The 12,485-nt window shown below is 44.5% G+C and overlaps 1 protein-coding gene across 2 annotated transcripts in view; it reads right to left on the reverse strand.

Annotated features, from left to right (window-relative positions):
* The window catches only part of ACACA (acetyl-CoA carboxylase alpha), a 149,858-nt gene that overhangs the window by 25,963 nt on the left and 111,410 nt on the right, over positions 1-12,485 (reverse strand). For both annotated transcript variants that reach the window (XM_067309653.1, XM_067309654.1), the window contains exons 46-50: positions 11,158-11,301; positions 10,277-10,397; positions 6,898-6,994; positions 3,019-3,115; positions 2,180-2,315 (exon numbers count right to left, since the gene is read on the reverse strand). In XM_067309653.1, coding sequence (XP_067165754.1) covers positions 2,180-2,315; positions 3,019-3,115; positions 6,898-6,994; positions 10,277-10,397; positions 11,158-11,301 — 595 coding nt within the window. The remainder of the gene's footprint in view (positions 1-2,179; positions 2,316-3,018; positions 3,116-6,897; positions 6,995-10,276; positions 10,398-11,157; positions 11,302-12,485) is intronic.

Here is a 12,485-nt window from a genome sequence, read left to right on the forward strand (position 1 = left end):
TGGCTCCTCCATCTAAATATTCAAGCCAGTTTTTATAATTTAATTTTGCATTATGCTGAATAGCCTTCCGGCCAGATAGAGCTCATTGGGGAAACCACCAATACCACTGTGATATGCCTTTATTTATGTTATTTATTTATTTATTTTACTGCTTGAATTAGACCTCCTAGGCCGACTAGTAAAGAGGGTTTTTTTTCCTCTCTTCCCCTCCTCCACTAATGTCAATTTTCAGCATAGCAAGAGCTGTCTCTAATCTTTTCCTACTCATTACACACAATTTTGGAGTCATTTTACCCACAGTGCAGTCGGCTCCTGGCAGTGTGTTTGTGTGCACTGAGGGGTGGCATAATTGTTTATTTTCCCTCCCTGCATAATCCCCAACCAGCATCGACACCAAAACTGCAAACAACTCCCCAAGGAACGCAGAGACTGTCAAGAGAGACCAGCGCTTGCTGTGCAGGCCCTTCAGCACAAAACAGGAGGCAGAAAATGCACGGACCAACACGCAAACTGCAATGGCTCTGCTCTTCCTTCCTGTGACTGAGCCCTCGCCCTCCTCCTCCTCCAAGCTGGGGTGCCCTACGTGGGCTACGCAACACAAATATTAGCATTTTCACAGTATCTTTCCTACTCTGGACTCCTGGTCCCAAATTCCAAGCGAAAATTTGCTTCTGAGGAATACTCCTAAGAAAGGGCACTGGCAAAGCGGACAGATTTCACAAGATAGTAAGGCAAAGTAATTCTGTATCTTTACCCAGCGTTCATTCATTAATTCCTTCCCCAGGAAGCTGTGCAGCATGGAAAGCAAGGCACAAAGGGAGGCCAGAAGCAGAGCAGAGACCAGAAATCATCCTGAAAGGTAACAGGTATTTTCTAGAGGAAAGAATCCTCATTGTGCCCTCTTCCTTGAGCATTCGGCAAACTGAATAGCATTTTTTTGTATCCCGCTAACGAGACAACAGAACAACACATCCTTCGTCATAATGCCAGGCCTTCCAGAGCAGGAACTTTTGTTGCGTTAGTGGATCTATAACTTCAGTGCTGGTTAAGTGCCACATGCAGGTAAAAGGCTGTAATCTTTTACTTAAATTTTATAGTATCCATCTCACATTCTTGGCACTTCACAAAATTCAAAGTAGCAATATGTGGTACAAAACCTAACTGCTGGTATATTAACTGAGCAGTTTTATAACTGTTCACTTCATATGAACAACCACTACCACCAAAAGAGTCAACTGGGAGACAGTCCTTGATATGACAATATTAGTGTGAAAAATTATCAGTGAGGCAATGTTTCCACTTGACAGAATATGCCCATACATTTGGGATATGCAGTACTGTTGGCTTATCCAGCCTCGATTTTAAGCTGAGGCAGAAGGACATAAAGCTTTCCAAGCAGAAGGGGCTTCCCGAGATTAGCGCTTAATTAGCCCAGGTTGGCAGCTGTAAATTTTGTTAGAAACTAAACCATTGTTAAAATCCAATTACTTGTTTTTATTGCAGCTGATCTGGCTAGTTCCTGTAACCCATATATGAGGGTACATGTAAAAAAACCCAGTCGTGTTACTTATTCTGAAAAGAACTTCATGTCAGATTTGCACTCTGCATATTCTGTTATTCCTGCTGCGTGCCTATTAAGGAGAAGATACGAATGGGGAGGAGAGGAACGAAACCCCTTGTCACCACAACTGCTGCAGCACAGAGCATCCCTTTCCTCCGGCTGGCAAGCACAACTGGACTTTTGGCATGACGGTGCAGAGCACTGCTGTGATTTCAGAGGGCTGACATGTCCGAACACTCCGGTAGGCCTAGAAAAGTACCCCCATATCAGCATTTCTAAACTTGCTGTGGAAGAGGGAAGCTGGATGCTGACTACAGCATAGATGGGTGAAGCAGATCCACTACACAAATTTGTGGGTACAAGCTGACCCCCCAGTTAAGCCAATCTAATAGCCAGCTGCTGCCCAAAGAAACGACCTGCTTCGGTCCCTGCCATGTGCTCCCACTGCTCTCCTTGAGTGCCAGGCTGCTCCCGAAGAGACACTTCAGGGCACCAAACCAGCAGAGCTAGTGCTCTTGACTGTGCCACTGCGGGAAACAGCAGCAGCGCCCTGACTAGGAGAAGCCCAGCTACTCTCCACGACAGCACTAACTAAAGGGTATCCAAGTTGACAGTTACCTTTCATTCCACCGGAGAAGCCTCTCCAATTAGCAAAGACCATCAGAGGCAGCCCTTCTCTGTTAAAGTCCTTGATAGCCTGGGCGGTCTTAAAGGCAGAGTCAGGGAACCACACCTGACCAGCCTGCTGGATTATCTGTTGGGAATGAAAAAGATTGTTAAGACTTGGAACATTGTTAACATAAAGAGTTAGCATAAAAATACAGAAATGGATGCAGCAAGAGCTGCAATGTGGAGCCAACAAGGAGGAGCGCAGCTCATGAAATGCTTAGGATCTGCTTGGCGATGGAAAAATCTGGACAATGCTTCTGACACCAACATCTATAGGACTTTTGCCACTGATTTAGCTAAGAAAAGGAATAGCGATGGTGTGAGAAGCCCAATACAATGACTGCTGTAAGAAGGTGAAGGAGAAGAAGAGAGAGAAAAGGGTATGTGGAGAAAAACAAGGAGAGGAGATGATGTAGGGCTGGAGTGGTGAATGCAGGCAGGGGAAAAGTAAAATGTCAAAGCAGCAATAGTATGAGATAATACAGCCACAGCAAGAGAACACGGAATTGATTTTTGCTTGCCAGATCTCCTGGTCCCCAGGCCCTGCATTAGCCTTAGCATCCCACTTCAGTCACAACAGAAGTAGGACTACTGAGGAAGTGTCTCCTGCACAAATGGCCAACACAACCGTCTATTCACTTGTCCCAACAACTGCCATGCATTAGCACCCAACCAAGGAATGGCTGTATTTTTTGTCCCACATTTGGGACAAAAAATTCCCATCAAAACATATGCGCTTTTCAAAGAGATATTTGTGGAGGACAAACAACCAAACACATTCAACCTACCTTGGCCTCAGAGTCCAGGTTTGCAGGATCAGCAGGGATAGTTAGTTCTACTGTTCTTGTTTCTACAGCAACTACTCCTACAGGTATTCCTCCCAGCCTGATAATATAGGAGGGAAAACAAAATCCACATTTTTTACTGTCAAAAAATAGACATTTTTTCCAATCCCGCAAATACTCAAAAGAGACAAATAATGCAAGTAAATGGAGGAAGAAACATTCTGGCCTTTCTGAAGAGTTTAGGCATGTGGCTGGATAATTTCAGAGTCCAATTTATAGTTCTCAGAGCAAAATCTAGTTCTAAAAACTAACACATACCTCACTAAAAATCAAATAGAATAAACCAAAGCCCAAATTTAGCGCAACAATATGGCTACATCTCCATCACTGTGCCTGCCACCACACAGATTTTCATGCTGCAGCCCTAACCACGAAAGATAAAGCCAAGGACCCAGGGCTTCCCAGGTCCTATTTTCACAAGCACTGTCAGCTGGTCAGATACATCCACAGGCTGCACGCCGAAGCAATGCTGTGCGTCTCAGCCACCCTAAACCTCTCCGGCTTACAAAAATCCCCCCTCCCAAGTGGTCAGGGTGAAGGATGGACAAAAGCTTTGGGTTTATCTGTGTGCCCCCTCCCTACACCTTCTGCTGCAGCATGCCTGCAAGGGTGGCAGGGTGCAGGGGCGTGAGGACGGGCAGGGAGCCAGGTCCCAGCGACGTTCAGCCTCACTTTCCACGGCGTCTAACACCTCCCTTAAACAAAAGGCATCTTGGCTGTGGTGACAACGGCTTCCTCCAAGCAAGGGAGTCCCAGCAGAGCCACCTCTCTCCTCAGCCACCACCAGCTGGATGACACGCGCTGCAGGCAGGAGAAGTGACAGGGCCTATGTGCACTAGGGGGTTGAAAATATTCCCATTCACTATGATTAAGAGTCTGCCTAGAAACCCGTAATTGCAGAAGCCGTCTTAAATCGGTAACTTATAACTTCTATATTAGGGCCCATGTGACCTAATAAAGAACATCTTTATCCAAGTATTACAGTTATTTATTGAACTTGAAAACAGCTCAAAACAACTTCTGTTTTCCATTATACTTCATATAAATTTTATCAGGCTAGCACATGAAGATGCTACATCTTGTTTTATAGTGTGTCCCTGGACAAGTTGCCATAGAATAATAAAAGACAATTTACAGCCAACAGCACACATATTCCAAACATACATACAAAAGATGAGTTTTGGCAGCACTTACAGTAACAATCCCAGAAGAATACATTCATATTTGTTTTTTCAAAATGCCACTACTTTTGAAAGAAGTCGGTTTCATTTGTATTATATATACGTGTATGTGAGAGTCCAGAGCAACTTGGAATTTGTCAGAAAAAAGGAATGAAAAGTCAAGCTGAGCATAGGCCTGAACAAAGACATTCCAGCTTTGCTAAATCAAGGATTTTTTTTTTTTTTGCCTGGTATACTCCCTAACCTAAACTCCTTTAAACGATTATAGTACTTTGCAAGATAAAACTTTAGAGAAGTGTTACAGATGTCAGATAAAAATACTGAAGTATATCAAGAGATCACAGGACATCCCAAGGTCAAATGCAACAACGAGTAGCTGAGTCGGTAGGTAACTTAGGCTCCTCTCAACAGTGTAAAAAGGTCAGAAAATATTCAGAGTGGAAAGGCTCTTCCAGGGCACCAGCTCTCAGACCCCTGGGACCAGCGCTGGTCAGAGAGGAGCAGCTCCCCTAGAAGAGGGAGCTGAGATGTCCCTGCACATGCTGCTCCCCTGCGACTGCCCCTTCGGCACAGGAGCAGCTCGTCCCTAGCCGGGCCTGTACGGTCTGCATGCTATCACGTCGCTCTGTATTAAGGACAGACTGATTAGTTTGTGCCTTCTGCCCCGATACTTAATTTGAAGAAAAGAGTATGTATCTCCTTATCACACTGCACTCCAGGAGACTCCAAAGGAAGCTCCAAACCCATTAAAGACCCTGAAAAGTCTTAGGAGAAAAGCAACAGAGGAACATTTCACAGAACACAGCCTCATATCTGGAAGCCTCATTCACAAATTATGCAGCATTTCATTAACATATTAGCAGAGCTCCCGCTGGCCTTTTAGAGATGTCCAGAATGGACACAATTCCCTGAGACGCTGCAGATGAGCTCTAGCGAATGTCATATGCTTTGCTATTTCACAGCATGACCTCTGGCTCTTTGACCCTCATTTAGGAGGACTGTGTAGAGCTATGGCTTTTAAGAGCCTAAATGAGAAATGGGAGCTTTCAGTGCCAAATATTCTGGGGCCACTTGTGTTGTCATTGCAATGGAGATAAGGAACAGCACTGACTCATGGCTACACTGGTCGAGCTCAGTTGGCTACCCCTGTTGTGCCATGTGCTTCAGAAACAGCGGTGCCTTGTCCTGCCTCCTGCTGAATGCTCTGGTAACCGAAGACAGCACCACCTCGAATATCCTGGTACTGTGGTCAGTCCTTGAGTCACCGATTTGGTTAAATTAGAGGCTGATAGAGCCAGACTCCAGGGATGGCCACAGGACTTCCAAAACATTGTAAGCATCACCAGATAATATGGCTCTGGATTGGTGCCACTATGATGTCGGGAGCATGGGATGTGAAGCATCTGCAGACAGGATATCTTTCTTTTACGTAGACTTCTTCCAGGAAGAACATCTGTCATTCATGGGCATGACCTTATCACATGAGGTATAACACCTGGGTCCTCGAGGATGCCGTTCTGGCACTTGAGCCTTTTTTCTCCCCTCTCACTTGTTAACAAAAAAAGAAAAGGCTGCCAATTAGCCAAAAATGCTGACATCTATTAGGAGCTGGGAGTCTGCTGGAGGCAAGAGCATGAAGCCCTGTCTTGAGAGAAGAGATGGCGGTGCTCTGAAGGAGGAGTGACAAAGGATAAGCATGCAGCACTGGGCAGCTCGAACACATGGGAGATAAATGCACTCTTTCATAATGGCTTTATTCTGAGAGGAAGCAGACAACCAGATCAGGAAATTCACCATGCCTTCTTTTCTGGCAAAAGCTAAAAAAGAAAAAAAAATCTACCCACTCCCCCCAAATCACTAAATGAAGTGGGGATTGAGAGATTCTGAGCCCAGCTCTGATTTGCATTCTGCCAAAATGCAAGTTTCTGTCTCCAGGCTTCTGCTTCCTGCCAGCTCTGAGAGTTCATGGACCTGAGACTCTGAGAACGACCAACACTGCAAATATTGTCAAGGCAGGGATGTAAATCTCAAACCAATGGGGAGTGTTGCAGAATCCTGAGCAGGTGCCACTTTGCAGCAAGGTACGGGGAAGCGATGCCCCTGGGAGGAGGAGAGCACCACCAGCTTCTGAAGCTGCTTGTCTCTGTGCCATGGAAGACAACTAAGATCAGGTGTGGCAGGTGCTAGTTTGAAAAATGCTGCGAGCTATTCCATGCAAATCTCAACGTGAAGTTCCTCTCTGTGCAGAGTTTCTTGCAACTTTTTCTAGTTTTAGGTGAACTTTTCTTGCAAGCCAAATGTGATTGCAAAACAGTAAACTGCATAACCTACCCTGAATTAAGTCAGAGCCACAAGAAGGCCTCACTATGGTACCATGTAGCTAAGGGACCACATATTGTCTGCCATAATTTTTGACAGTACCTCTCTTTTTGGCTTTTGTGCAGGTTAAAGCTGTCACCCCCAAGCAAAACAGGAGAAATGATCAGTCCATGCTTCTTTCCTGTGGTAAAGAAGTGTCCTATTGAAGTAATGACTTATTTTTACCTATAGCCAACCATTTCAAAAGGAGGTTCTAGAAAAAATGCAAACCATCAATGACAACTTGATTTCTACAAAGGTCTAAAATCCTCTGAGAATTTACCTGGCTCTACCAACCACAACTGTCTGTGCCCAGGGCTGCATGATCTCCAGGAATGAGCCATTGTCAAAGAAACCACTTAGCCACTGGCCTTTTAGACCTAAAGGGGAGGGGAAAAAAAAGAAAATATCAGAAGAGGGAGATGGGAGGGAAGGAAGAAGAAAAAATAGAATATAAAAAGAGGAATTGAAATTTGTTACAAGATGCCAACTGGAGAACTTGGCACTGTCTTTTTATTTATTTATTTTTAAACAGATTATAATACAAGGGAACATTAGACAGCTGAGCATTTGTCTGCCTTCAGCCATCATGTCTTATTTCATTTGCTAGTCTGCATAAAGACAGTCATTTATCAGCAAAAGCATCATTTATTGTTAAACGATGGGGTTCGGATAGCAGAGGGACTTTGCATGCTTTAAAATAAATAACTCCATTTTTTTCAAGACACTACAAACATTTGTCAAAAGGCAGCAAAGCCATTAAAGATATTTTTCAAAATGCCTATTTCTATTTTAAAACTTAGCTCACAATTTTCTCTTGACTCTGGCTAATCTTTCCTTTAAGGAAAAGAATGCTGAAGAAATTCAGGAATAAAATACAAAAGTTTTTATGATATTTAACAACTAGACAGTACATCAGAGTGTTCCACACATTCTCTTAGAAAACCTGAAATAAAGTACTGCAATAATGAAAGTCTGCTTGCTCTATAAAAGACACTAGAAGATGCATTTCTCCCTAAACTAAAGCATGCTCTAAGTGTCATCATGCCAGATCAGACCATATACTCATCAGACCTGTTCTCTTGCCCAGAGAAGACAAACTTCTCAATGCTTCAGGGAAATCAACCTGTTCCTTAACAGTGCATTACCACAATGAGCGTGCAGTGCTAAGGGAAATAAAGTCTTCCTGAGCCTTGCAGACAATCAGCTTCGATCCCGAAATACGAGGGCATGATCACCTCGATCATGCTAACTATGCACTGCTCTTATTTGTCCTTTATAAAGCCGATGCAGTACCAGACTTAGGGCTCCTCCTGCATCACAGACTCCAAAACACTGACAATCCCGCTCCACCCTCGCATGAAACAACAGATCTGTCGACTAATAATCCTCATACGTTCCTTCAAATAAAATTCTCGGGATGAAAACGACTCCTGCAGGCAGTGGGGTGGGAGATGATGGTATGTTTCTCTCCATTCCATGGGTGCACAAAAGCCACTGTGACAAGGTCAAGCCTCACTGTCCCATCAGTGCAGCTCCATGTCACTGTTTCTGGTCTCCAGACAGGAAGACCAAGGCAAGGAGGTTTTCCAGTATTTCAGCTTGGACCCTACTCCAGTGAACAGCTAAGGGCATGACAAACAACTTGCATTTGGGCTGACTGCTGATGCTGGATCGGAGAGGGATGAGTAAAAGGGAGGATTCACAGACAGCTCTTTCTGCAGTCTAGGCATCGAGATACTCTGCCCACCCAACAGTTCCAAAACCTGCCACTCTGTGGGCATCTGCTTTCCACTGAAGCTTCATGAAGCTTCAGGGAATAAAAGAAAAGAAAACACACTCTCCCAGCTTTACCCCTCGGCACACAGCTTCTGAGGGATGCTTTAATCTGAACAAGCACCTCTGCTCCTGCAAACCCAAGTCCAAAACCAATTAAAAGTGGAGATCCAAGCAAGCTAACCTCTGCTGACTTAAACAGGATGGAGAGTGTTTTATCAAGACCAAACTTGTAATTACTGTGTTCTACATTCCCTGCCTCTGTGGCCCCACTGTAAAATGTGACCATCCATTTCAAAATTATCTCTTTATCGTGAGCCCAAAGCTGATCGTTTAGATTCTGGCCTCGTGTCGGGCGTCAGTTTGAAGAATATCACGGCAATATCTCCTCTAATAAATGGCTTTAACTTTTCACCTAGGAGATATCTGCTTTAACTTATCACAGGGAATCATCTGCTTTCTTTAACGCTTCCACTAAATTAAAATCTGAAGTCACTCGATTTGGAAGCCAGTGTTAGCTGCACTCAGACAGCTGGATGAATTACTTGAGAGATGATGAAAAAATATTATCCAAAAACAGAAAACTTAGTTTATCACAAATCTCATTTTAGCCCCTCAAACTCATTAATAACAGCAGGCATAATGGTCACCCAGTTTGCGACTTGTACATACACAGGCTGCACAACCCCAAAAGCATGGGTGGGGGTCAATGGTTTGCCATATTTCCAATATAATTTTTCTCCAAGATCTGCAGGAATACTGTGTGATTCCTGTAGGATAAGGGCTTTTGTAGATACACTTTTCTCTAAACCATCACCAAAAAAAAATCTATAAAAATAACTAATTATTGTAAATGTTCCCAAGCACTCAGAATTTACAAGCTGTTTTTATATTTTATATTTAAATCTTTAAAACTAATTGCTTTATAAGGTCTTAAATTATATTTGGATTGCAGGCCTCACACCTTCCTTCCTATTCCAACCGGTTTTATTCTTTCAGACTAACAACATTCACAGGCTGGTGACAGAACACAGAAGGGAATATTCCAAGTTTGGAAGAAGATCTAGAGAATCTCAAGACAGGACAGATTCAAGCCTCAAAATGCACTGGTCTTGATTCAAGCCTCGAAATATTACAGAAAAAGAATCCAGGTATATAGGGTTAGCAAGCAAGGTCTCCTGGAAGGTCAGCCACAAACTTCCCATTCAAGTTGTGCATTTTGGCCCACATGCTCTCTTTGATTCTCCTCATTAAAAGAACCAATTTCCAGAATTTCCAGAATCACTTAGTGATCCAAGTGCTTCCCAGTCTCTTTTTCCAAAACAACCTCAAAAGGAACTGAAATGCATCTGAAAGTCAGTGACACTCAAACTCCTGGCTGACTCTGAAAGTAAGACTTAGGTCCACCCCAACTGCTTCTGAGCATTTCAAATTTTCACTTGACTCTTGCAGGTCACCATCAATTTCATTTTGTAAAGGCTGGTTTGCCAAATGCACCATCTTCTCTTAAGCATATTTTACAGAGAGAAGCCACAGCTACATTCTTATCCTTCCTTCTTTGTTCTCATTCACACTTGTCATTCTCCTGAAGCTATGGAGTTATTCACACGTGGAAGTGTGTGTGAACAAGGTCTTGTGGGAGAAGTCTGCACTGTCCTGAGCCTCTGTCTTCTTGCAGGATCTCAGATCCACTTGAAACTGCCTCATTTGCTAATGTAGTTTACTTTCTAACTATGCCATGAGCATACAACCGTACCAGAGTGCTATCAATGGTAAATGCCAAAATCACATCACTGACAAAATATTAACAGACACAAAGCCTTGACAGATGAAGTCTTGAAACAAGACACATTATTGCATGTCTTGGCCACTGAAGATCTACGTACTTGGGTTTGGGCGTCCAGCCAGCATCCAGCGGGGATCATAGGGAGTCTTTGTAGGAACAAACTCTATGGTTCTGTCTATTGGATCCTTGACTTTGAGGATAGGAACAGGACTGTACACACTCTAAGGGAAAAAGAAAAATATTGAAGGAATTAATTCTCCCATACAGCTTTGCACCAAACATCAGAAATCTAATGGGACCTGGTTGGAGTCATCTTTCCTGCACACTGCACAATCCTGTGACTGAAGGGGTCCCAGCGCCTTTGCAAGAGCTCGGATGAAGTTTCAAGGAGCTGTCTACACTCTCATCAACCCTCCTGGGGCATCGTCTGCCATGCATTGTACTTCAGTTGCTCTTGAACTTCAGGCATTGCCAACATTAGCCAGGGTTGCAATTTAATTTTTAAAAGGTGACCAGGCCACCTGACTATTCTCTGCACTCTTTCCTGAAGGAGGGTGACCTGTGTGTTCTCGTTGCTGCCTTCCTGGCTGCAGAGGAGCTTACACATATACATCAGCTCCTACCAATTACTGCCTCAGAGGAGAACTTTCAGAATCTTTTCAGAGACAATTCACCGCTTATATAAAATCCTGCTGCCCAGACTAGTGAGGAGAGCATGCCAGTGGGGTGATGTGAAGGTACACAAGGCAGTGCCAGACTCCCCCTCGTCCCAGTTTCTCCAGCACCCTAAGAGCCACTTTGTGCATTTCCATACCATAATGCCTAAAAGCCTTAATCATAAGCCGAAACCATTTTGCTCCACACAAGCACAGAAAAACCCGATAGATACACAGGGGTAGATGCACCCCCCAAAACCTGACTGTGAACGAAGTGACTAGAATAGCTAATGGCACCTTGCACTACTGCAGGGCCAGAAAATACCTTTGGCATGTAGGAGAGCCACTGCAGAATAGTGTAGACTCCTTCAAAATCGTCACACACAGTGCCGTGCGTCACGCCGTTGTTGTGCATTATCTGGATCCCGCCCAGCTGGTTGTTGGAGGTATAAACTTCCCGTCCAAGCACCTTTCAAAAGAAAAACAGGAAAACCGTCAGAGGGTGGGATGTGGCAAGGAGGTGATGGCTAAGGAGGTACGTACAAGTCCATCCCTGCGGCAAGAGGGAACACTGAAGGATGGAGCAGCCCCTCACAACAGACTTTTCCAAGCCCTGCGTGTGGGTACGATCTTAGCGTGTGAATACTGATTCTCGTGGGAAATGCTACAAGCGTGGAAACCGAGGCAGAGGACAGTCACATGACTTGCCCTTCGTTAAACCGCGGTGGAGCCTTATGTGAGCGAGTCTCCGGAGTTCTGACCCGAGCTCAGTTCACTAATTCAAAATTGCAAGGCGACGGGTAGGGTGGTCCTATTTAAGCCCTTAATGGGGGCGGGGGGAACCCCAAGGCACCGCAGAAAGGCCGGTAGAGCAAAGACAAAGCCCCACGAGCTCCTTAGAGGGACTAGAAAGAATAAGACTCTGACTGCTGGACTTTCAGTTCTCTTGCACGGCTCCATCTCTAATCTCAGCCCAGGCACCGCAGCTCTTTTCTCATTCTCCTGCTGTCTCTTTCCATTTGCCCTCTCACTGACTGATACACTGATCTCTCGGTCACTCGGCTTTCTGCTCCACTGAGTCCATATTACTAATAACACCTCTGCCACGGCCAGTTTACCTCATGAAGGCAGGAGCACATCATTACAAAATAAACTCATAACTTTGACATTCTAGCAAATACACGCCGTTTGTTATTTTTATGGGTTGAGTCTTTCTAACAGACAGAGGGCATTACATACCTGCTTCATTTAGATCTTAAAAAAACCCCTCAAACACACACAAGCAACCTGCCCTCCCCCACCAAACAGCCATAGCGGCTAGTTTTCGGAAAAAGGGCTATCCAAAGACAGGAGCACCGTGGAGCCCAAGACAACTCAATTCTTACGGAAGCTGTGCTCGGATCTGCTTTATTGGCATGGGTGCAAAATACCCATGGCCTACAGCGAGTGCCTGAGATGCAACTCATTGCACTCATAGTACAGCCAAACTCCACATCTCCCAGGATTTGCCCTTTTTTGGCTGACAGAAGGTGCTAAAATGATATGAAAACAGAAAATGTTGGTCTGGTTACACAGCTGAACTGGACCAAAGAGCTTCCTTCCTGCACCATGTCAGCTCATCAGGGCTGGGGCCAGGGAGCCTCCGTGCCCACA

Source organism: Apteryx mantelli, chromosome 22 (assembly GCF_036417845.1).
Source record: "Apteryx mantelli isolate bAptMan1 chromosome 22, bAptMan1.hap1, whole genome shotgun sequence".
NCBI lineage: Eukaryota > Metazoa > Chordata > Aves > Apterygiformes > Apterygidae > Apteryx > Apteryx mantelli.